This window comes from Sus scrofa, unplaced genomic scaffold, assembly GCF_000003025.6.
Source record: "Sus scrofa isolate TJ Tabasco breed Duroc unplaced genomic scaffold, Sscrofa11.1 Contig434, whole genome shotgun sequence".
Lineage (NCBI taxonomy): Eukaryota > Metazoa > Chordata > Mammalia > Artiodactyla > Suidae > Sus > Sus scrofa.
The window spans coordinates 173,242-200,121 of record NW_018085205.1 but is presented as its reverse complement, the minus strand read 5'-3'; the positions used below and the strand labels follow the sequence as shown (position 1 = coordinate 200,121).

Below are 26,880 nucleotides of genomic sequence, written 5' to 3'. Positions count from 1 at the left end.
AGTTTGAAAACCCAAGGGACATATTCAAGACAAATTCTCAATATATTTTTCAGAAATTTGAACTCAGGGATGTGATGATATGGTGGTAGGCTTAGCTTTAGCTTTAGAACCAAGAAAGTTCATGTAGAAGGGGCAATAAAAAACTGAATTCACCTAGCTTATAGTGCAGTCTCCTAGGAATCTAGAAATAGCAGAAAAAAATTCCATTCTGTCCAGACCAGTGTCTCTGAGGGAAATCATATAGTTAGTGGCTAGAGTAATAACAGGAAAACCAGCCTAATGAGCAGACATAGGAAGCTGTAAATATCACCACTTCTGCAGTCTGTCAGCCTCTGCAACTTTTGCTTAGGCAGGACATGGCCCTTGCTGTTGCAGTCAAAGTCTGAATAGGTCTACACTTGATCTCCTCCTGTTGTCTTATTTTGAGAGAAAACTTTGGTCTGCATCACCAGACCAAATTCCTTCATTTTTCAGAGAAATTGTGACTTCTAAAAGGAAGGCTTCCCTAAAAGTCTGAACATAGGTGAATCCAAGAGTTGAACAGACACTGTAGGACAGGATCAGAGAGAATGAAAGCCAAGGACATATACCCAAAGTCCCCTGAGCACCAACCTAGCACAGTTCAGATGCTGGAGATCATGATAGTTGTTTTATAGCTTTCCTAATAATGCATTTATTGCGATGCTGAAAAAGTGAGCATTGAACTCGCAATGCAAGCGTCAGCATTGACAATTAAAGTGTATTCATGGAGGCTCAGTTTGAAAAAGGAAAACTGATTCCAGTAAAAGTGGAACCTAAATCCAAGGATCTTATTAATCACAGGAATAGACAAATAGGGAAAAGACTCAGGAAAAAGTTTTCTACCACATCATAGAAAATATACCCAATGTTGTGTTTCATATATTTCTAATTTGAACTGTTAATTTATGCCCTTGATTATTTTTCTCTTGACATCTTCAGTCTGTACAGATTCTGGAAAATTTTTTCTTCATTATTTTTTTCTGAGCATCAAGAAGATATCATTGGAGCTGTAATGTTGTCAAACTAAAGAAGCTTTTCTTCATCACACTGCATCAGGGGACATATGAGCTTATTAGCTTTATTTAGATTATTATCTTTTTCCCCTAAAGTCCATATTTCCATTTCATCTTTTTCCCTCTCTTTCTCTCTTTCTCCCTATCTCTTTCTCATACTTAAAAAAATCCTTTTTTTATTATTTTAAATTTTTTTCTATTTTTTTAATTCCCCAATAGATTATTTTTTTTCTGCTATACAGCATGGTGACCCAGCCACACATACATGTATACATTATTTTTTCTCACATTATCATGCTCCATCATAAGTGACTAGACAGAGTTCCCAGTGCTACACAGCAGGATCTCATTGCTAATCCATTCCAAAGGCAATAGTCTGCATCTATTAACCCCAAGCTCCCAATCCATCCCATTCCCTCCCCCTTCCCCTTGTCAACCACAAAAATTTCTTTCTATATTGAGTAGGGAATGTCCCTACCAAAAAGTAACTTCAAGTTTATTGTTACATGGGAAACTTATGAAATGGAACTTTTATATACCATTTGTATATTCTTTAGGAGAAAGACAATCTGATCTGACCAGCTTTAGCTGTAACCACTCATGGAGTAAGAAGGGTGTTTCTGGATGAGAAATGCTTGATAGTAACTCAGTCCATGGTGTGTGTGCACATGCCATGGTGTGTGTGCATATGTCTTGTAAAGCAGAGGAATCTGGTCTCATATATTTTAGGTGACAAATACAGAGGCCAGAATTCAATAGACAGATGGTACTAAATGATTCAAATCCCATCCCAGAATTAATAAAGCACAGGGAACAGCATGTGAACAAGGAATTCTCCAGGTACAGAAGTTGTGGCTGTAGCAGGGAGGCCACGTTGTCTCCCAGCATCCTTGGACTCCATCTCTCATCACTCGTCCTCTTGCTCATTCCTCTGCTCCACTGATTTCCTTGCTTGGATTTGAGCATATGAAATAATAATCTTTCTCATGTCCTTTTCAATGATAATTCCCTCTGCCAGGCACACACTTCTCCTGATATCTTACTAGCTCTTTCTCTCTCTTTCTTGAAGTCTTTGTTTGTTGGTCTTACTCAGACATTCAGTACAAATAACACCTCTTATCACTATCTCTTTACACCTGGTTTTGATTTTTTCATAGCACTTGCCACCTTCTGTCATATTGCATAGTATTTTTATTTGCATATCATTTTCACCATCCTTGGATTGTGAGAGATTTGTTTTTCAGTACACTCTATTTAGTACCTATATGTGTGTGGAACATAGTTTTTACTCAATATATATTTCTCAAATGTGTGGAAGAATTTCTCATTAAAACTATAAACACATCAACTTTTGGGGTATATAATGATAATGGGAAAAAACTCCTAGTCAGAGATGAAATGAGGCATAATTCAAGGAGAACTTATCTATACCCAAAATATTAAAAACAAATTCTTGATGGCAATGGGGAAATTCCCTACTTAGGCTATGTGAGCTAAGTCCATTTGTACAAAAATTAGTCATATTATTTTCTTTTCTCCTAGTATTCACTTCCATCCTATGGAACCAGGGAACAACAATACACACATTTCAAAATTTCTTTTTCTGAGATTTTCAGAGGAACCAAAACTTCATCCCATCATATTTGGGCTTTTCTTCTCCATGTACCTGATCACTGTGTTTGGAAACCTGCTCATCATTCTGGCTGTCAGCTCTGACTCCCATCTCCACACACCCATGTACTTCTTCCTCTCCAACTTGTCCTTTACAGACATCTGTTTCAACTCCACCACCATCCCAAAGATGCTGTGGAATATTCAGAACAAGAACAAAGTTATAACCTTTGATGGCTGCATCACCCAGATGTATTTTCACATAGTCTTTCCAGGATTAGATGATGCTCTCCTGAGTATGATGGCCTATGACAGGTTTGTACCTATTTGCCACCCCCTGCACTACTCAGTTATCATGAACCTCTGACTCTGTGGATTACTGGTTCTGATATCCTGGACATTGTGTGCCATGTATTCCTTGTTACACAGCTTAATATTATTGTGATTGTCTTTCTGTCCAGATTTGGAAATCCCTCACTTTTCTGTGAACTCAATCAGGTGGTACAACTTGCTAGTTCTGACTCATTTGTCAATAACATGGTGATATATTTTTCAACTGTCCTGCTGTGTGGTGGTCCTTTTGCTGGAATCCTTTATTCTTACTCTAAAATAGTCTCCTGCATACGTAGAATCTCATCAGCTCAGGGGAAGTTCACAGCCTTTTCTACATGTGTATCTCACCTCTTGGTTGTCTCCTTGTTTTATTGTACAAGCCTAGGATTATACCTCAGCTCTTCTCCTACCCAGAGCTCACACTCAAGTGTGATTGCCTCAGTGATGTACACTGTGGTCATGCCCTTGCTGAACCCCTTCATCTATAGTTTGAGGAATAAAGACATAAAGAGGGCTTTGGAGAGATTCTCCTTGATGCTAGATTAAAGGCCCAGTTATCCAAGGGGTGATGTAATGCTCTTATTGCATGGCTTAAAGCTGTGGAATGAGCAATTGTGATTCTTTGATCATTGTGGAATAAAATTTGCTCCTTTTATTTATTTCCTGGGATACTATTTTTTACTGTTCAACTTCTCCATACAATTTCATTTCCTTTTTTTTTTTTTGTCTTTTGTATTTTTAGAGCCACCCCCGTGGCATGTGGAGGTTGCCAGGCTAGGGGTCTAATAGGAGCTGTTGCTGCCAGCCTAGGCCAGAGCTACAGCAATGTGGGATCCAAACCGCATCTGCAACCTATGCCACAGGTCATGGCAATGCTGGATCCTTAACCCACTGAGTGAGGCCAGGTATCAAACCCACAACTTCATGGTTCCTAGTCAGATTCGTTTCCACTGTGCCATAACAGGAACTCCTCATTTCCCTTATTTAATTTTTTTTCTGTTTGATATACTATGCAGTTTGTATTTTTCCTACCTCAAAAGGTTTCTAACTTTGGTTTAGAAGTGTTCATAAATTCCATTTCTTTGTTAGGGCATCCTAGATTTATGCAGAGTAATTACTTCTGAAATGAAATATATTCATCCCAAGTAATTTTCTCTTTTCTTTCTGAAAGAACAATAATGAGTTGTACTACTCATGAAAAACTTACAGATGAAAACCAAGGAAATTCACATTATTATTAATAAGCTTGGTTGTATCAGTGGATATGGAGAAATGGTTGTAAAGTTATTGTGAGGATTTTTTGGTGTGTCTTTTTGCCTTTTCTAGGCCCGCACCCATGGCATATGGAGGTTCCCAGGCTAGGGGTCTAATCGGAGCTGTAGCCACCAGCCTACACCACAGCCACAGCATCTGAGCTGCATCTGCAACCTACACCACAGCTCACGGCAATGCCAGATCCTTAACCACTGAACAAGGCCAGAGATCAAACCTGCAACCTCAAGGTTCCTAATCGGATTCATTAACCACTGAGCCATGAGGGGAACTCCCTATTATGAGGATTTTTGATTGTGCTCTAGGTTGATGTCTCAATCCCTTGTGTTTGTTTAAGGGTGAAGTTTATGTGTACATATAATTGTATGTGTCATCATGATCCAAGGATGGCTCACTGGAGAGCTTGAATGACTCTCTAGTCATATGGTTCAGGGTCACAGTTTATGCTAACAAACATATTTTCCAATTTCCTGCAGACCTGGAAGGGAAACTCAGTTTAGAGTCATGTTTTAATGCAATTATCTGAAATGAAATTTAAAAACAGAGTAATTATGAATGCTATTTTTAAATATGAACTTCAATGCCTAGCGATTCTTATAATTGCTCTCAGTTCTATTGACTTTTATTTTGTCATATTTAGCTATTGCTGCCTTAGAACTCATCCTAATAATAAATATTTTACTATAATGTCTCTACTGTCAAGTAAGACTGCTCTGAGAGGAGTTGTTCTGATCTCTGTTGGGGTGGATGCCTCATTAATCTATATGCACCTGTAATCCTTTATGGTGTAATACTAAAATTCATCTCTGATGTTGTATATAGCTCTATCGTATTTCTTTCTTCACCATTATATGATAGTTGACTCCACAGATATAGGTTGGTTAACTTAGAGTTTATGGGAAAAAATTATTTTATCTCTCATGATGTCAGCATCATGGTGCATTAAAAAATCCCTTTGTCTCACCCCTTTAATATACTAAACATTCATAATTAAAGAAAAGCTTCTCTTCCCAACATCTAAGGACATCTGAGATTGATACAGTTATACATCTGAAGATGGGTGGATTGTAAGCCATAGAGGAAGTGGAATCAGGGGAAGAGTAGAAACAGTACCCCAATCCCACTTCCACCACTGAGGAAGTTGAGCCAATAGCACCAGAGAACCTGGCAGCACCAATAAAAGTGGTACACATGACTCTGGCCTCCTGGATGCAGCAATATTTACCACCATCTCAGAGTCCCCTCCCCACCCCTAGCAGAGATGCCAGGCCCAGCACTGACTCTGGCAGTGAGACAGGCTGAGACGTGGGACCTGGGACCCTTTGCTGCAGTGCTTACACCTGGACAAAATTTCCTCCAGCAACAAAATACAAATAAACTGTAAGAGAATAAAAATAACTGAGTGCATGCACAGTTGGGATAAACTTTGAACAATGTACAAAAAGACCTAAAAACTCACTGCCACTTCAGAAAAGCAGAGAGGTAAAGGAGGACACTGTTCATGAACTTTGCATCCAGCACCACCAAGGGGATTGAAAGACAACCTAAGCCACTCAAAAGTCCCAACCCCCAGATCTGTCCCTACCCTCACCCCATGTAATGAAATACATCATGCCTCAACCCCCACAGACAGTGAGAAAGGGAACTTAAAAAAATATAAAAAAACATACAAAAGAATGGAATAATAATATTTGTAGCATTATGGATGGACCTAGTAATTATGCTAAGTGAAGTTAGTCAGACAGTGAGACACATATATCATATGCTATCGCTTATATGTGGAATCTAACAAAAAGGATACAATGAACTTATTTGCAGAACAGAAAGAGACTCACAAACTTTGGAAAACTTATTGTTAACAAAGAAGACAGTTTGGCAGTGGGATTGGCTGGGAGTTTGGGTTGGAAATGTAAAATTGGGTTGTGGTGATAGTCATACAACTATAAATATAATAAAAGTAAATGAGTTAAAAGAAAGAAAACCGCACTCTATACCAGAATAGATTGTTAAACAATTATAGTATAATATTTAGTGGGGAAAGCATTAAGAATAGCTATAGCTACTTCATTCACCAACCAAATCACCGCAGGAAGAGAATATTTCCTCAACTGGCCAACTGCACAGAAAAAATGAAACTCAGCTGGTCCATTAAATGATATAACAAAAAAAAAAAACTCAACATAGATTAAAGACTTAAATATAAGACCTGAAATATTAAATATCACTAAACAAAATACAGGCAGTACCTCTCTGACATTGGTCTTAGTACTATTTTTGTGGCTCTATTTCTTCAGCCAAGGGAAATAAAGCAAAAATAAACAAACAGAATTACATCAAACTAAAAAGCTTTGCACAGTGAAGGAAACCAGCAACATAACAAAAAGGCAACCTACTAATTGGAACAAATACTTGCAAATTATATTTCTGATAAGAGGTTGTTATCCAAAAATATAAAGAACTTAACATAAAAACTGAGAAAATAATGAGTAGAGGATCCTCAATAGACATGTTCCCAAAGAAAGCATAACGATGGCCAATAGATACATGAAAAGAGATTCAACATTTTTTGGAGTTCCCGTTGTGGTGCAGTTGTTAACGAATCCGACTGGGAACCATGAGGCTGCAGGTTCAATCCCTGGCCTTGCTCAGTGGGTTAAGGATCCAGCTTGGCTGTGAGCTGTGGTGTAGGTTGCAGATGCGGCTTGGATCCCACACTGCTGTGGCTCTGGCATAGGCCGGTTGCTACAGCTCCGACTGGACCCCTAGCCTTGGAATCCCCATATGCCGTGGGAGCAGCCCTAGAAAAGGCAAAAAGACAAAAAGAGAGAGAGAAATTCAATATTTTTTATGCATTTAAAAATTTTTTGTACAGTATTAGCAAGTATTCTAATTTCATTATTTTGCATATAATTGTCTAGTTGTCCAGACACCATTTATTGAAGATACTGTCTTTTCTTCATTGCGTAGTCTTGCCTCCTTTGTTATAGATTTGTTGACCATAGGTGCATGGGTTTATTTCTGGGCTTTTTATTCTGCTCCATTAATCTATATTTCTGTTTTTGTGCCAGTACTAAACTGTTTTGATGACTGTAGCTTTGTAGCTTTGTACTGATGCAAGGAAGCCCGATTCCTCAAGCTTTATTCTCCTTTCTCAGAGTTGTGGCTATTAGAGGTGTTTTGTGTTTCCATATAAATTTAAAAATTCTTAGTTCCAGTCTTTGAAAAATTCCAGTGATAACTTGATAAGGATTGCACTAAATCTGTACATTGTCTTGGATTGTATAATCACTTTGACAATATTGATTCTTCTAATCCAAGAGCATGGTATATCTTTCCATCTGTTTCTGTCATCTTTGATTTCTTTCATTGGGGTCTTGTATGTTTTGGAGCACAGTTATTTTGACTATTTAGGCAGGTTTATTCCTAGGTATTTTACTCTTTTTGATGTTATGGTAAATGGGATTGTTTTCCTAACTTCTCTTTCTGATCTTTCATTATTAGCCTACAGAAATCCAACCAAGCAGTTCTGAGAGGGAAGTTTATACTTATCTTAGGAAGGAAAAAACTCAAATAAACAACCTAACTTTACACCTAAAACAAGTAGAGAAGGACGAACTGACAAAGCCCAAATTAGTAGAAGGAAAGAAATCATAAAAGTTAAAGCAGAAATTAATGACATAGAGACAAAGAAAGCAATAAAGCTCAATGAAACCAAAAGTTGTTTCTTTGAAAAGATCAATACAATTGATAAACTTTTAGCCACACTCATCAAGAAAAAAAGGAGAAGGTTCAATTCAATAAAATTAGAAATGAAAAAGATAAATTACAACTGATGCTACGGAAATACAAAAGGTCACGAGACTACTATAAGCAACTGTATGCCAATAAAATGGACAACTTTGAAGAAATGGGCAGATCCTTATAATGGTATGACCTACCAAGACTGAAGCAGAATGAACTAGAAAATATGAATAGACCAATCATAGGAAATGAAATTGAAAATGTGATTTAAAAAGTTCCAAAAGTCCGCAGCCTGACAGCTTCACAGGTGAACTCTGCTAAATATTCAGAGAAGAGTTATCCCATATTCTTCTGAAACTCTTCCAAAAATTGCAGAGGAAGGAATATACTCAAGCTCATTCTATGAGGCCATCATTATCCTGATATCAAAACCAGACAAATATAATACTAAAATAAAAATACAGGCCAATATCACTGATGAAAAAATAATCTCAACAAAATACTTGCAAACTGAATCCAAATATGTATTTAAAAGATCATAAACCATTACCAAGTGGGATTTATCTCAGGGATGCAAGGATTCTTCAATATCCAGAAATCAATCAATGTAATACACCACATTAACAAACTGAAAAATAAAAGCCATATGATCATCTCAATAGAAGCCAAAATATCTTCTGACAAATTCTAACACATATTTCTGAAAAATACTCTCCAGAGGCTGGGCATAGAGAGAAACTACTTCAACATAATAAAAGCCATATATGACAAACAGCTAACATCATTATCAAATGTGAAAAACTGAAAGCACTTCTACTGAGATCAGGAATAAGAAATGGATATGCACTGTCACCATTGTTATTCAACATGGTTTTTGAACCTAACCTAAGCAATCAGAAAAGAAAAAGAAATGAAAGGAATCTAATTTGTAAAAGAATAAATAAAATTATTTTACTCATTGTAGATGACATGAAAATCCTAAAGACACTATCAGAAAACTGTTAGAGCCCGTCAATTAGTTTGGTAAAGCTGCAGGGTACAAATTAATCCACAGAAATTGAATTTCCAATTTCTTATTCTGGGATTACTGGAGGAAACAGAACTGCTTTATATTTGGGTTTTTCATGTCCATGCACCTAATTACATGTGTTTGAAAACCTGCATATTGATCAGCCACCATCTCTGACTCTGACCTCCACATATGCAATTCTTCGCCAATCTCTTCTTTTTAGATATGTTTCTTTCCTCAACCACTTTGCCAAAAAAAAAAGAAAAGAAAAGTCATAACCTTTGCTATGAAGGAACTATCAACTAAATATACATTTACCTACACTTTGCAGACATGGACAATATTTTCCTGATGGGAATGGCCTATGGTTGTTTCACAGCCATTTGTCATACCCTGCCTACTTTATCACCATGAACTGCCAGCTTTTTGGGTGGCTGGTTTTGGTGTATTAATACATGAATACCCAACATTCCATGTTCCAAAGATTAATGGTGTTGCAGTTGTCCTTCTGTACAGACTTGGAAATACACCTACATTTTCCTGTGAAATCAATCAGGTTGTTCAACTTGCCTGTTGTGACACCTTTCTTATTGGTAGCCGAAGTACTCCTTGGTGGTAATCTCTTCCTCTTAACTCTAAGATAGTGCCATCCACCTGTGGAATTACATCAGCTCAGGGAATTGGGAGCATTTTCCACCTATGGATCTTAACTCTGTTTCTTTCTTTTACTGCACAATCATAGGAGTGTACCTTGGCTCTGCAGCAAGCCATGGCTCACACTGAAATGCAAAAGCCTCAGTGATGCACACTGTAGTCACATTCATGCTAAATCCATTGACAGACTAAGGTAAAAGTACATGAAGAGGGCTCTGAAAAGCTGCTGAAAGAGTAGATCATAAAAGTTAAGAAAAACATTTTTCTTTAGCTTTTATATCTATAAAATTGATGGCTATTAATTAAACATGATAATAATTTCACCAAATATGTAAGTCAAGTCATTACATTGTATACCTTAAACTTATGCAGTGCTGAATGTCAATTATAGCTTGATAAAACTGAAAGAAGAAAATGGGGTCTTAAAAAATTCTTCAGGGTGGCAGCTAAAAAGGAGGAGTTGTTTCCTTGTCATAGGGCTGAAGATATGTCCATCTTGCAAGGCACAAAGCATTGGAGCTAATAGTTGATAGTCTGGTCAAAGTGTGAAAGTGGAACTTGCTTCCTCTCTTTACTATCTGAAATTTTCATTTCTTTGATTCAACTTCCACCTACCATTGATAAAACTCACACTGCAAAGTTTTTTATCTTCCTCTGATTTATAGACATTTTTTGATTTGTCCATTTCCTACTTTCTTAGAGCTTTTCCTAAACTTGATTCAAAATATTTAAAATTCTCATTTTTCATGGAGTAACAGAGATTCCTTAAGAATAATGTCTTCTCAAATGACATACCTCACCCCAATTATTTTTTCTCTTGTTCCTTGAAAGAATTGATATGAGGTGGAAAAAAAAACATTTTGTTGATAAGATAATTTATGCACTTTTTTTAGTGCCTCACCCAGGGCATACAGAAGTTCCCAGGCTAGGTGTCACATTGGAGCTACATCTGCTGGCCTACGCCATAGCCACAGCAACACCAGGTCTGAGCTGCACCTGTGACATACACCACATCTCACAGCAATGGCAGATCCCCAAACCACCAAGTGAGGCCAGGGATCAAACCTGTATCCTCATTGATACCAGTTGGATTTGTTTCTGCTGCAGTGGGAACTCTGTTAATTTATGTAATTTTGTAGTAGTGGAAACTGAGACTACTGGCTTTTTTTTCCTTTTTGATTAAATTCATTTGTAAATCACTACATTAACTACTCTTCTTGAAAAATGGAAGCTTAACTTATAGTTTGTTTTATATAGGTGGTTATTCAATTCTTCTCATTAGAATTATATTTTCTTACTCGATTTCATCCATAGCACCTACAATAGTCACTCACAAATGATAAACAATTACACATTTCCAGTGGAGTCTACACAGAAACACCAGTTTGAATCCATTCACTTTATATGGTATTTGACTCTGGGGAGATATTACCAAGAATGAAAATTTAAACCAAATTTTGTATTACTAAGCACAATATTTCATTTTCGTGCACTCTATCTATTCATTGAAGTATAGATTATTGTGTCCATGTGAAAGGATTCTATTTTTGTGAGAGTGAAAGATTGGTTTCTGTGTTATGATGATAAATTATGTATAATCACATATAAAGTGAGTGAAAAAGTTTTCTTTTAAAATTCCATCATACATGTTTCTTGGTGTAGAACCCTCAAACTATGTACATCTGACTTTAACAGAAGACCACAGCCATGATGCCCAAACGATGATGCCCAAACCAGGACCTGCAGCATCAAATGCATCTGGATGCTTGTTAGAAATTCAGTCCCTAGACCCAATAGAGACTTGATGAATCAGAATTTTCATTTAAAGGCCAAACCTTAATCATTTGTATGCATGAGGAATTTATGGAAGTTCTGGCCCAGAATAGGTTTTCTTACCATCTTACTCTTGACGTTTGGGACAGGATAAATGTGTGTATTAGGTGCTCTATTGTGGTTTATAGGAGATTAGTAGTATCGCTTCAGATATTTCAAATACCCCCAGGTGAAAAATCATCTCAGGTTGAAAATCACTGCCCTGAGCTCAAGTACTGAGAACATCCTGGCTGATTCCAAACAAGACTACATCACTTACTTGGTTTATACACTTCAGCAGAACATTAATTCCCTATGAATCCCATTTCTCTAATGGAGAATGGAGTTCATAGAAGTATTACCTCATAGAATGCACTGCTGTATAAATGAATTTTTATAGGCTCTGTTGTATGCTAGCTAGTGGTGGATAACAATATCTATGTCAGCTATGTCTTTTAAAGTTACAAAATTGTATACTGAAGGATGAAGTGACAGCTCTCAATTTTTGATTTAAGTGGGAAATTCCTGTTTGGCTTGGAAACTCTATCATGAATCTAAGTATAATACTAAGTATTTTATATTAAAGTAGAAAATTATTCCACTTTTTGAAGAGGTAAATAATAATTTTTTAGAGATTTCAGTGGTTGTGTCCCCAAACAATCCAAATCAAATTCTTGATGAACCACAGCCCAATTCCACATAATTCCTCAATATTATACTTTCAATAAAACATGAATTCAAGGATGCCATGAGGCACTGGCAGGCTTAGAGCCTTGGTAGCAGGAGAGTTAAAGGAGAAGGAGCAATAAAAACTGGTTTGGAATGGAAACACTATAAAAGTTGGTTGTGATAATCATTGTACAACTATAAATGTAATAAAGCCCATTGAGTAACTTATTTTTTTTTAAATTAAAAATGATTTCACCTAACTTATAATGAAGTGTCCTTGGAATAAAGAATCAGCAGGAAAAAAACTCCATTCTGACCAGACCAGTGTCTCTAAGGGGAATTATATGTTTAGCAGTTGGAGTAATAAAAGAAAAACAGGACTAATAAGCAGACACAAGATGATTTAAATATCTTCTCTGCTGCAGTGCCTCAGCCTCTGCAACTGTTTCTTGGACAGGGCATGGTCATTGCTGTTGCAGTCCTAAGTCTGGATGGGAGGCAATTTTTGTTCTCCTATTGCATTGTTTTGAGCCAAATCATTGGTCTGCATCATCAGTCATTTAGGGAAGTATTTTGACATTTGCAAGGAAGGTTTGCTCTCAGAGTCTACATGTAGGTGAGTCCAAGAGCTGATCAGACACTGCAGTAGAGGAAAAGAAAGGGTGGAGGCCAAGAACATGTACCTGAGGTCACCTGAGAACCAGTTTAGTGCATCCCCTTGCCAGAACTCACTGCGCTTGTTGGATGTCTTTTCTAATAGCTTATTTATTTATGGTGCTGAAAAGTGAACATTGCTCTGGGCAATGCAAGTTTCTGTGTTGACAATTAGGTGGTATTCATGGATGCTCAATTTGAAAAAGGAATGAGGAGTTCCCATCATGGCGCAGTGGTTAATGAATCCATGGAACCATGAGGTTGCAGGTTTGGTCCCTGCCCAGGTTTGGTCCCTGCCCTTGCTCAGTAGGTGAACGATCTGGCATTGCTGTGAGCTGTGGTGTAGGTTGCAGATGCGGCTTGGATCCTGCATTGCTGTGCCTCTGGCATAGGCCAGGAACTACAGCTCCGATTAGACCCCTAGCTCCATATGCTCCATATGCCCTTATGCTCCATATGTTCCATATGCCCCAGGAAGCGGCCCAAAGAAATAGCAAAAAAAAAAAAAAAAAAAGAAAAAGGATTGAGGGGCAGAAGCTGTTTCCTATAAAAGTAGGACAAAATTCCAAGGATCTTACTCATTGACAAAAATAAACAAATATGGAAAAGTCTCAGGAAAAAGAAGTTTTCTACCTCTTCTTAGAAAATATACACAACCTAGTTGTCTGATATATTTTTCAATTATGGATTGTTAGTTTATTGCCTTTCTTGATTTTTGCCTTTAGGATATTTGATATGTCATTTCTTTCACATCGTAAAGATGCTGTGGTTTTTATTTATATGGAACCACAAAAGACCCAGAATCGCCAAAGCAATCCTGAGAAACAAAAACCAAGCAGGAGGCATAACTCTCCCAGACTTCAAGAAATACGACAAAGCCACAGTTATCAAAACAGTGTGGTACTGGTATCAAAACAGACAGACAGACCAATGGAACAGAATAGAGAATCCAGAAATAAACCCTGACACCTATGGTCAATTAATCTTTGACAAGGGAGGCAAGAACATAAAATGGGAAAAGGAAAGTCTATTCAGCACGCATTGCTGGGAAACCTGGACAGCTGCATGCAAAGCAATGAAACTAGAACACACCCTCACACCATTCACAAAAATAAACTCCAAATGGCTGAAAGACTTCAATATAAGACAGGACACCATCAAACTCCTAGAAGAGAACATAGGCAAAACACTCTCTGACATCAGCATCATGAATATTTTCTCAGGTCAGTCTCCCAAAGCAATAGAAATTAGAGCAAAAATAAACCCATGGGACCTCATCAAACTGAAAAGCTTTGAGAGATCCTGCTGAATAGCATTGAGAACTATGTCTAGATACTCATGTTGCAACAGAAGAAAGGGTGGGGGAAAAAACTGTAACTGCAATGTATACATCTAAGGATGACCTGACCCCCTTGCTGTACAGTGGGAAAATAATAATAATAAAAAAAAGATACTGTGGTTTTTGTCCTTGGAACATAATTTATTTTATTATTTTTCCTGGCATCAAGAAGACGTTGCTGGAGTTAGAATGTTGTCGAACTATGGGGGCTCTTCTTCATCACATTATGTTGGGGCCAAATGAGATTATTAGATCTTTCCCCCTAATATCCATAAGTTCATTTCATTTCTCTATCTCAGTCTCTCTGTCTCTGTACATGTCTCTCTCTTACTATTTTTATTTCTTTAAATACTCAACAGAAAGTGGCCTTACCAAATGGAACCCAGAGTTTATTTGTCTGGGGTAAGCTTATAAAAAGGAATTATGGGTGATATTTTTAACATTGTTTATGGGAATGATAATCTGATCTGACTTTTTTGAGTTGTAAGGAGGGTGTTTCTGGGTGTGAAATGTTTGGTAGTAACTCCCCCAAGGAGGCCATGGTGTGTGTATGCTTGTGCCTTGAGGAGTGAGAGCAGTTTCCCAAACAGAGATGCCTGGATTCATATATTAGGGTGATGAAATGTACAGAGGCCAGAATTCAATCAACAGATGGTACTAAGTAGGGGATCATCTTTAATTCAAAGGACACCTTTGTAATGAAATAAGTAAAATGTTAGAAACAGGACATGAACAGGGGGGATTCTCTGTATACTGAAGTTGTAGCTACAAAAGGGAGGCCACCTTGTCCCTCAACATCCTCTGACACTGTCTCTCATCACTCCTCCTCTTACTCATTCCTCTTCCCCACGAGCTTCCTAGCTTGAGTCTTCACATATCAAACAAGCATCTTCCTCATGTCCTTTGTAGTGGCCCATCCCTCTGCCAGGCACACACTTCTGATACTATACTAGTTCTTTCTCTCTCTTTCTTAAAGTCTGTATTCAAATACAACTTTGTTTGCAGACATTGTTTGAACATTCTGCACAAAAATAACAATTCTTACCACTCTCCCCTTTTACCTGGTTTTCTTTTCAAAATTCATGCTTCAGAACATCTTTCATCTTCTGGGATAATATGTAATGTTGTTGTTTGAATAGCATCTTTCAAATGGTTATGGGAACCTATCATCCTATAATCATTCTCAAAGAGAATAGAAAGTGTTTTTTTTAGCACTATTTATTCCCTCTATTTGCTTGGAACATGGTTGGTACTCAATATATATTTCTTTTTTTCTGAATAAATGAACAATGAAGAAATTTATTGGTGGAAGCAATGATTTCTTCCACTCAAGATATAGTTCTTAAATGCATGCTAAGAATGGACAAAAATTCATAGTCCGAGATGAAGAAGAATACCTTCAAGAAGATGTTATCTATACATAAAATATTAATATAATTTTCCTGACAGCAAAATAGAAAGTGAAGTATTTCAGCTATGTGAGTTATGCCAGGTTAGGTGAAAATTATGTTATCTTCCTTTTTTCCCAATAGGCGCTTCTATCCCATGGAAACAGGGAACAATACACACATTTCAAAATTTCTTCTTCTGGGACTTTCAGAGGAACCAGAACTGCAGCCTTTTATATTTGGGCTTTTCCTCTCCATGTACCTGATCACTGTGTTTTGGAAGCTGCTCACCATCCTGGCTGTCAGCTCAGACTCCCACCTCCATTCACCCATGTACTTTTTTCTCTCCCACCTGACCTTTATAGACATCTGTTTCACCTCCACCACCATCCCAAAGATGCTATGGAACATTCAGACACAGAGCAAAGTTATAACTTTTGATGGCTGCATCACCCAGATGTATTTTCACATACTGTTTGCAAGCTTAGATGATGCTCTCCTGAGTGTGATGGCCTATGACAGGTTTGTGGCCATCTGCCACCCCCTGCACTACATGAGCATAATGAACCCTGGACTCTGTGGACTGTTGGTTCTGATCTCCTGGATAATGATGGCCATGTATTCCTTGTTACACACCTTAATGGTATCACGATTGTCCTTCTGTCCAGATTTGAAAATCCCGGCCTTTTTCTGTGAACCCAATCAGATGGTACAACTTGCCAGTTCTGACACATTTCTTAATAACCTGGTGATGTATTTTGCAGCTCTCCTCATGAGCACTGGTCCTTTTTCTGGTATCCTTTATTCTTATTCTAAAATATTTGCTTGCATTCATAGAATCTCATCAGTTCAGGGGAAGTATAAAGCATTTTTTACCTGTGTGTCTCACCTTTCCATTGTCATTTTGTTTTATTGTACACGCCTAAGTGTATACCTTAGCTCTGCTGCTACCCACAGCTCACACTCATGTGCAACTTCCTCGGTGATGTACATTGTGATCACACTCATGCTGAACCTCTTCATCTACAGTCTGAGAAATAAAGACATAAAGAATGCACTGAAGAGATTCTATTTGATGCAAGGTATAAAATGGACAATTATCCTGGGTGTGATGAAATGCCCTTGAAGGCATGACTCAAGTTCTCAGAACCAGAAATAGGGATTATTTGATCATTGAATAATGAAGTTTTCTTCTTCCATTTATTTTCTGGGATTTCCATTTTGGGGTATCATCTTTCTATATGTAATTGCCAGGAATCCTTTATTAAGCTTTTCCTCCTTTCGATATATAGGCAGTCTGTCTTTTTTCCCACTTCAAAATTTTCTGCCTTTGCCTTTGGATCAGAAATGTTTGGAAATTCCATTTCCTAGTTGGGGCATTCTAGAATTATTAAGAACAATTACTTTTCAAATGATATACTTCATCCCAAGTAATTCTTCTCTTACTCCCTAAAAGAATTGTCATGGTTGCTTTACAGTATGAAAAATACCGTTGGCAACTAAGGTAATTTATAATATTTGTAATAAGGTTTGTTGAATTTTTGTATATAGAGAAAGGACTCTAATATTATATGAGGATTTTTGACTAAACAAAGTGTTGGTGCCCACAATCCTTGTGTTGTTGAAGGGTAATTTGTATATACATATCTAAATATGTATATGTGTCCTCATCATTGAAGGGTGTCTGATGAATAAGGCTGAATGCCTGTGAATTCATGTGATTCTTTTGTTCCTGTATATAAACAATATGATAGGTGTTAACTAAAGTTATTGTGATAATCATTTCACAAAATATGTCAAGTCAGTATGCTGTCTGCATACCTTAAACTTATACAGTGTTGTATGTCAAACACATCTTTTTTTAAAAAAACTAAATAAAGCCTATGCTCTGCTTGCTGCCTTTTACATCCCTTTTTCTAGGCAACATTAACTCCATCAGAAAAGTCCCACAAACTCTATATTTACAATATATCCAGAGTTTGTCAATTATATCTTGATAAAAGTGGAAAAAAAAGAGGGCTCTGAAAAGATTCTTTGTTACAGCAGCTATAAAGGGACAAACTTTGGCAAGATAGGACTGGATTTTTCAGAATCCAAAGCAGTGTAGCCAGAATTTGATAGTATTTAAGCAGATTGCGAAGGCAGAACTTGCTCCTTGTCTTTATTTCCTAAAATTTTCATTTATGTGATTCAACTGCTCCTTAGCTTTGAAGTAAGTCACATTTATGTTTCCTTCTCAGTCTGATTTATGGTCAGTTTTGCCCTATGTCCATTTCCTATTTTCTCAGTGTTTTCCTCAAACCTCATTCAAAATATTTAAAATTCACACTTATTTCATGGGACCATATGGATTTCTTCTGCAATGACATACATCATCTCAAATAAAGTTTATCTTGTTCAACCAAAAGAATTGTCATGAGCTCTTGTACTACTTGAGAAAAAAATACATTTTATTGGTAAAGCAATTATGTGATTTTATAATAATGGAAACAGATACTACAGTTTTTCAGTTGTGTATATACCATTCCTTTGTATTTCACAGTCTTAACTGCACTTTTTGACAATGGAAATTTCCAAAAAAAAAACCAAACCAAAACAAAACAAAACAAAAAAACAAGGAGTTCCTATCATGGTGCAGTGGAAACAGCTCCCAACTAGGAACCACGAGGTTGCAGGTTTGATCCCTGGTCTCACTCAGTGGGTTAAGGATCCAGCTTTGCCATGAGCTGTGGTGTAGGTCGCAGACAGAGCTTGGATCTGGCATTGCTGTGGCTCTGGCTTAGGCTGGAGCTGCAGCTCCAATTTGACCCCTACCCTGGTAACCTCCATATACTGCGGGTTTGGTCCTAAAAAAAAAGAAAGAAAGAAAGAAAGAAAATGGTAACTTCCAATTTACAGCTCATTTTGCTGATACTTAGATTTGGTTCTTCTCATTGGAATCACATTCTCTTACTCAGTTCCATTCACAGTGCCTACCATAGCCACAGACCAATGAAATTAACTCCAAGATTCCAAATGGAATCTACACAGAAACACAAATTTGAATCTATTCACTTTACATGGAATTTGAGTCTGGGAAATTCTTAAAAATGATGGAAATTTTAAACTACATCCTGTGTTGCTAAGAACAATATTTCATTGTCGAGATTTATTTCTATTTAGTGAATAGATTTTGGTGTCCATGTGAAAGGATCCTATTTTTACCATGGTAAAATGTTGTTTGGTGAAAGTTTTTGGTGATAAATTATGTGTAAGCTCCCATAAAGTGATTGAAAACTTTTCTTTAAAAAGTTTACACATACAAGATCCTTGGCAGAGAGTACTAAACCTATGTACATCTGACTCTAACAGAGAAGCAAAGCCTTGCTACCCAAACTGTGATCCTCAGACCAAGACCTGAAGAATCAATTACACTGGGGGGCTTGGTAGAAATGCATTTTCTGGGCCCACTAGAGACTGATTATTCAGAATTTGCATTTAAATGAGCAACATTGGTCATTTCTATGCACAAAGACTTTATAGATGTTCTCTTTTAGAATAGGATTTCTTTCCATCTTACTCTTGACTTTGGGGGCAGGATAATTATTTGTAATGGGTGCTATTCTGTGGTTGATAGGAGATTAGAAGCATCCCTTAAGATATTGCTGAATAGTCCCAGGGGCATAATCATCTCTGGTTGAGAATCACTGCCCTGGGTTTAAGAACTGGGAACACCCTGACAAATTACAGTCAAGAGTCCATCCCTTACTTTGTTTAAATCTTCTGTCAGGACATTAAATCCCTATGAGTTCTGTTTCTCCTATGGAGAATGGAGTTCAGAAAAGTACTGCCCCATAGGGCACACTGTTGTAAAGATTATATTTGATAGTCATAATAGTATGGTAACTAGTGGTACATGATAGTACGTATGTCTTTTACAATTACAAAATTTTATAATGAGAAATGCAGTGACAGCTCTCAACTTCTGATATAAGTAAGAAATTCCTCATTGGCTTGGAAAAACTGTAATGAATCCAAGGTGTCTAATACAAATATTTTATATAAAAGAGAAATTTTATCCTCTCCTTTGAAAGGTGAATAGTAATTTTTAGAGATTTCTGTGGTCCTGCCCCCATGTAACACAAGTCAATGTTTTGATGACCCAGGGGACCTAGTGAAGACAAATCCTCAGTATTATCCTTTTGAGAAAACTTACACTCAGGAACATGATGAGGTTCTGGGAGGCTTAGAGCTTTGATAGCAAGATAGTTAAAGGAGAAGGCGTAATAAAAACAATTCACCTAACTAACAATGCAGTCTCCTAGGAATAGAGAATCACCTGAAAATAGGTTCCATTCTGTCCAGACCAGTCTCTCCAAGGGAAATCAAATAGTTAGAGGTTTAGAATAAAGTTACAAAGCAGGCGAGTCTGAAAGCTACACAGATACTGCAGGAGAAGACCACAGATGGTGGAAGCCAAGAACTTTTACCAGAGGTACCCTGAGAACCAATGCATAATAGCCCAGATGCCAGAGATGACTATGTTTGTTTGTTGGCTTTTTATGTTGCATTTATTTATGATGATGAAAAAGTGAACACTGTACTTGGAAATGCAACTTTTGATGTTGACAATTAAATGGTATTTGTGGAAGCTCAAGTAGAAGAAGAAACAGGAGACTGGAACTGCTTCCAATAAAACATGAACATAAGTCAAAGGATCTTATTGTTTAACAGATCAATAGGGTATTACCTGTGAAGGGACATACAGTGGAAGTGAAGGCATTTCTCTTCATTTTAGGATGGGTTCTATTAGTCTATATTTCCACATTTATGAGTAACATCTAGACAAAAGACTCTTTGCAAATACATACTTACAATACATGTGTATGTAACACACATGTCACAGCATCCTTTCTCCTTCTGGGTGTGCACATAAGAAAAATCTTATTTACGTATGTGAAAATGTTTATATTAATGAGGTTTACTTTGCCAATATTTTACTACCTGTCAGGCTGAATATAGTTGTGGATTTGGTTAGCATTCAGTGTTTTTCTATTGACAAATGTCTCTAGAAATTTTGTTTTATATAATGGTGTCAGAAGAGTGTTATTCCTTTTTTTTGTTTTTTGTCCTTTGAGGGCCACACCTGAAGCATATGGAGGTTCCCATAGGGGTCTAATTGGAGCTGTTGATGCCAGCCTAGGCCAGAGCCACAATAATGGCAGATCTAAGCCACATCTGCAACCTACACCACAGCTCACGGCAATGATGGATCCTTAACCCAGTGAGTGAGGCCAGGGATTGAACCCACAACCTCATAGTTCCTAGTCAGATTCATTTCCACAGTGCCATGACAGGAACTCCTACAATTTATTTCTTGTGATGAAAACTTTAGGATCTACTGTCTTCTAGCAACTTTCAAATATTTCATAATGCATTATGAACTATAGCCATCATGTTGTATACACACAATCCATTAATTGCTCTTTGTATTGTAATTTTTCTTACTGAAAAATTTAGTTGTCATTTTCCTATTCTTACTATGTCAGTCTTTGTGTAAACAAATGGAAAATGAAAATTATTTAGCATTCTTAGTGATAATAGATGCCTATGCTTCTAGTTTCACATCTGTTATTCTGTACTATTTGTTTGGGCTTTCAGATTAAATCTATTTTTAAAAGTTACATAATCTCTGGCCAGAATTTGGAAGACATCCTTTTTATCTTAGCACTAAACATAAGCTTTATATTCTATAAGCATATTTGAATCTATCTATCACCATGTCAGATGAAATTATAACTTATATACTGCTTCTTCCCCACATTTTAAATGTCCTTCTATCATACTCTTTCATTTCCAAGGCTGTAACAGTTTAATGTTGAATTTGGGACCCATGTTTGTATTATTAAAATTTTACTATTTTTGTCTTTTTATCTATGATTTCTGGATTTTCAGTTTTGTTACTTACTGTTCAGAAAATACTGTACTTAACCTAATCTCACTGTCACCAATATTTTTTGTTCCATAAATTCTTAGTTTCCTTTAAAACCACCTTCTAAATTATACACTTACACATATTTCACACACTTTTCCACAAATGGATGAATACAATCCTGAATACATCATGAAGGCCATTTATGTTTTAGTGAAGTCTTTTTCGTATAATTTGTCCCCTTCTGTTTCTTTCTCAAGAATACCTCAAGGGCTTGTCTCCATTTACCTAGTATAACTCTGGTTCTTTATTTCAATATCTGTATAACATTGCATGGTGTGGCTGATACACATGTGGGGGTCTATCATATTATTTCTCAAACAATTCCAGATATACCACTGCTACAAATATATCTGATATTGCCACTTTAAAACTTTGCTTCTCCAAGAGGACAATTTTGTCTCCCAGGCGACGCAATAATATAGATAGACTTTTTTTTTTTTTTTTTTTTTTTTTACTGAGGTGATACTGAGGTGTGGTGGGTGAAGGGCAAGGAGGCTGCTAAACGTCCTACAGTGCACAGGACAGAATATCTTGGGATATTCAATCTGTATAGTTTTTCACATCATATAGATATCACTGTTTCTGTCTTTGGGAAAAAATGTATTTTTCTTTATTATTTTTCTTGGGCAACAAGGTGATGTAGGTGAAGTTGGAATGCTGACAAACCAAGGAAGCTTTTATTCATCACATTGTCTCAGGGGAACATTGAGCTTATTAGATCTTTTTCCTTCATTTTATCTCTCTCTCTCTAACTCTCTTTCATACTTTTTATAATTTTTAAATACAGGGCAGAACGTGGTCATATCAAAAGGAATCCTAGTTTTACTGTTTTTTCAGAAAATTGTGAACTGAAATTTCTGGGTACCATTTATATATCCTTTAGGAGAAAGTTAATCTTATCTGATTAGCTTGAGTTGTAACCACTCATGGCCTGAGGAGGGTGTTTCTTGATGATAACTGGGTGTTAGTAACAACATAGGCGGTCATGGCATGTGTGTGCATGCAGGCACATGCGTGTGTGTGTGTGTGTGTGTGTGCGTGCACGCATGTGTGTCTGTGCTTTGTGGAGTGAGCACAGTTCTCAAAGAAGCAATTGAACTCATGCATTAAGGTGACAGAATACATAGGCCAGAATTTAATCTACAGATGGTACTACGATTGAGATATGCTTTACTTCATAAGATGCCTTTGCACCAGAGTTAATAAAGTACAGGGAACAGCATGAGAACAAGGGATTCTCTCTACACCGAAGTTGTAGCTGTAGCAAGGAGGCCACCTTGTCCCACAACATCCTCTAACACCATCTCTCATTACTCTTCCCTGCTGGCTTCCTTGTTTGGGTTTGAACATATGGAACAAGCATGTTCCTCAGGTTCTTTGCAGTGGCCCATCCCTCTGCTAGGCACACACTCCTCCTGAATTATGCTAAATCCTTCTCTCTCTCTCAAAGGCTTTTTTCAGATAATACCTTGTTTGGAGGCATTGCCTGAACAACAGCACACGTAACACTTCTTACCACTCTCTCCTTTCTACATTATATTTTTTCTTCATAGCATCTGTCACCTTCTGACATATTATGTGATATTTTAATTTGAATATAATCTTGAAACATCCTTATATGTGTGGGATTTGTTTTTCAGTACTCTCCATTTATTTCCTACATGTTCTCAGAACATGGTTGGCACTCAATATATATTTCTCAAATGCATGAAATAACTTCTCACTAAAATTGTAAATACATGAACTCTTTGGAAATGCACTGAAAATAGGACAAAAGATACCCTCAAGGAGAACTTATCTGTACCTATAATATTAAAATCAAATTCTTGCCAGCAAAATATAAATTGAAGTGTTTCTGCCATGTGACATATGTATCTTGTGTGAAAGTTATGTCATTTTCCTTTCTTTTCCCAATAGTCACCTCCACCCCATGGAACCAGGGACTAATACCCACATTTAAAAATTTCTTCTAGAGGGAATTTCAGAGGAATCAGAACTTCGGCCCCTCATATATGGACATTTGCTTTCCATGTACCGAATCATGGTGTTTGGGAACCTGCTCACCATCCTGGCTGTCAGCTCAGACTCCACCTCCACACACCCATGTACTTCTTCCTCTCCAACCGTCCTTTACAGACATCTGTTTCACTACCACCACCATCCCAAACATGCTGTGAACATCTAGACACAGAGCAGAGTAATCACCTACGGAGGCTGCATCACCCAGATATATTTTCACATACTCTTTGCAGGATTATATGACCTACGCCTGGGTGTGATGGCTTATGACAAGTTTGTGGCCATTTGCCACCTCTGCACTATTTAGTTATCATGAACATCCAACTCTCTGGACTTCTGGTTCTGCTCTCCTGGACACTGAGTGACATGCATTTGTTGTTACACAGCTTAATGATGCTGTGATTGTCCTTCTGCCCAGATGTAGGATTCCCATCCTTTTTCTGTGAACTCAATCAGGTGGTACAATTTGCCAGTTCTGACACATTTCTCATAACATGGTGATGTATTTTTCATCTGTTCTTATGGGTGGGTGTCATTTTGCTGGAATCCTTCATTCTTATTCTAAAAATGTTTCCTGTGTACATGGAATCTCATAGGCTCAGGAAAGTATAAACCATTTTCCACCTGTGCATCTCACCTCTTGGTTGTCTCATTATTTTATTGTCCCATCTTAGGAACAATATTTTGTATTGTATAATAAGGTACAATTATTTTGTACTTTTATTGTACTTTATCTCTTCTTCATACCCACAGGTAAAAATCAAGTAAAAGAACCTCAGTGATATACACTTGTGGTCATGCCCATACTGAACCACTTCATCTCTAGTCTGAAGAATAAATACATAAAGACCATTCTGAAGAGATTCTCTTTGTTGCCCAATTCAAAGGCCCAATTGTGTACTCGGTATTGAAGTGCCCTTGTTGCATGGCTTAAAGCTATGGAACCAGGAATTGTGATTCTTTTATCATAGTGGAATAAAACTTGCCCTTTTATTTATTTCCAAGGATATGCATTTTTTTAGTATTCAACTACCCTATGCAATTTCAATAGCTCGCTTTATTAAGCTTTTTCTCTGAATGATATATATATGCAATTTGTACTTTTCCCTACTTCAAAACTGTCCTAATTTTGGATTAGAAATATTTGTAAATCCATTTCTTTGAAGGTACATCCTAGATGCAAGAATAATTACTCCTGAAATGAAAGATGTTCCTCCCCAACAATTTTCTCTTGTCTTCCTGATAGAATAGTCACAAGTTGCATTACTCATGTGAAAAACTACAGATGGCAACCTGGGCAATTTATGTTATTTTTAATAATCTTTATTGTATTGGCAGATATGAGAAATGGCCATAAAGTTATATGAGGATTTTTGACTATGCAGTGTGCAGATGCCCAATCTCTTATGTGGTTTCAGGATCAAGTCTATATGCACACACATATATATATATGTGCCATAATGATCCAAAAGTGGCTCATTGGACAGCTTGAATACCTGCATAGTCATGTGGTTCAGGGTCACAGTTTATGAAAACCACAGGTCTTCCAATCTCCTACCTACCTGGAAGGAAACCTCAGTGGAGTCACTTTTTTTTCATTTTTTAATATTTTGTTGAAGTTGAGTTGATTTAAAATGTTGTGATAATTTCTGCTGTACAAAAAAGTGATTTAGTGATTCATGTACACATATCCATTCTCTTCCATATTCTTTTACCATAAACGTTATCACACACTATTGGATAAAATTCTATGTGTTGTACAGCAGGTCTTTTTAGCCAGTTATTTCATATAGCACAATATGCATATGTCAAACCCAAACCCCCAGTTTATCCCTCTCCTGCAACCCATCCCCTTTGCTAACCATAATTTTGTTTACACATTTTGTGAGTCTTATTTTTTGTTCTACAAATATGTTCAGTTGTATCCTTTTTGAAAGTTATATATATATATATAAGTGATGTCATGTGACGTTTGTCTTTTACTATCTAATTTCACTTAGTGTGATAATCTCTAAGTCCATCAATGTTGCTGCAAAAGGCATTATTTCACTTTTTATGGCTTAATAATATTCTACTGTATATATCCATCACATCTTCTTTATCCATTACTCTTTGGATGGACATTTAGATTTCTTTCATGTCTTGGCTATTGTGAATAGTGTTATAGTGAACATTGGTGTGAATGTATCATTTTGAATTATGGTTTTCTCTGGATATATGCCCAGGAGTGGGATGCAACATGTTATGGTAGTTCTATTTTTAGTTCTTTGTGGAAGCTCCATTCTCTTATCCATAGCTGTTTCACCAATTTACATTCCAACCAACAGTATAAGAGGGTTCCCTTTTCTTGGTACCCTCTCCAGCCTACATTGTTTGTAGGCTTTTTGATGCTGGCCATTCTGGCTGGTATAAGATGTTACCTCATAGTAGTTTGATTTGCATTTCTCAAATAATTGGTGATGTTGAGCATCGTTTCATGTGTTTTGTCCATCTGTTATGTCTTCTTTGGAGAAATGTCTATTTAGATCCTCTGCCCTTTTTTTTTGATAGGGTTGTTTTGTTTTTTCCTCTTTAGCTGCATGAGTTGTTTGTATCTTTTGGAGATTAATCCCATGTAAGTCTTTTCATGTGAAAAGATTTTTCTCCCATTCTGCAGGTTGTCTTTTCATTTTGTTTGTGACTTCCATTGCTGTGCAAAAACTTAAGTTTAATCGGGTTCCATTTGTTTATTTTTTCTTTTGCTTTCATTATTCTAGGAGATGGAACAAAAAGATATTACTTCTGTTTATGTCAGTGTTTGGCCTATGCTTTCCTCTAAGTTTTATAGTATCTGGTATTATATTTATGTCTTTACTCTATTTTGTGTTTATTTTGTGTATGTGGTTTTAGAGAGTGTTCAGATTTTGTTCTTTTAAATATAGTTGTCCAGTTTTTCCAATACCACTTATTGAAGAGACTGTCTTTTCTCCATTGTACATTCTTAACTTCTTTGTCATAAATTACTTGACTGTTGGTTTGTGTGTTTATTTCTTGGCTTTCTGTCAATTTCCATTGATCTACATTTCTGATTTTGTGACAATACCATGCTGTTTTGATCACTGTATCTTTGTAGTGTACTCTGAAGTTAGGGAGCCTGATTCCTCCAGCTCCATTTTTCTTTCTCAGGATTTTTTTGGATATTTGGGGTCTTTTCTGTTTCCATATAAATAAAAAACATTACTTTCTAGTTCTGTGAAAAATGCCTTTGGTAATTTAATAGGGATTAACTTGAATATGCAGATTGCCTTGTATACTATAGTTGTTTTGGCAATATTGATTATTCTAATTCAAGAGCATGGTATATCTTTGCATATGTTTGTGTTGTCTTTGAT

The 26,880-nt window shown here is 36.8% G+C and overlaps 1 protein-coding gene and 2 pseudogenes across 1 annotated transcript; all 3 read left to right on the top strand.

The window, feature by feature from the left end:
- Positions 1–2,769: 2,769 nt before the first annotated feature.
- On the top strand, positions 2,770–3,437 carry LOC110258780 (annotated as a pseudogene).
- A 2,074-nt stretch (positions 3,438–5,511) lies between these two features.
- Positions 5,512–16,642, top strand: LOC397354 (olfactory receptor-like protein OLF4). The gene is made up of 2 exons (XM_021082033.1): positions 5,512–5,630; positions 15,661–16,642. Exons 1-2 carry the CDS (start codon positions 5,512–5,514, stop codon positions 16,640–16,642), a joined length of 1,101 nt encoding a protein of 366 aa, XP_020937692.1.
- A 6,889-nt stretch (positions 16,643–23,531) lies between these two features.
- LOC100624838 lies at positions 23,532–24,206 on the top strand (annotated as a pseudogene).
- The last annotated feature ends 2,674 nt before the right edge of the window (positions 24,207–26,880 follow it).

Coding starts and splice junctions, on each gene's coding strand:
- LOC397354 (XM_021082033.1), top strand. CDS start 5,512: ATGCCAGGCCCAGCACTGACTCTGGCAGTGAGACAGGCTGAGACGTGG. Junction 5,631..15,660: donor CAACAAAATACAAATAAACT/GTAAGAGAATAA, acceptor TTTTCCCAATAG/GCGCTTCTATCCCATGGAAA.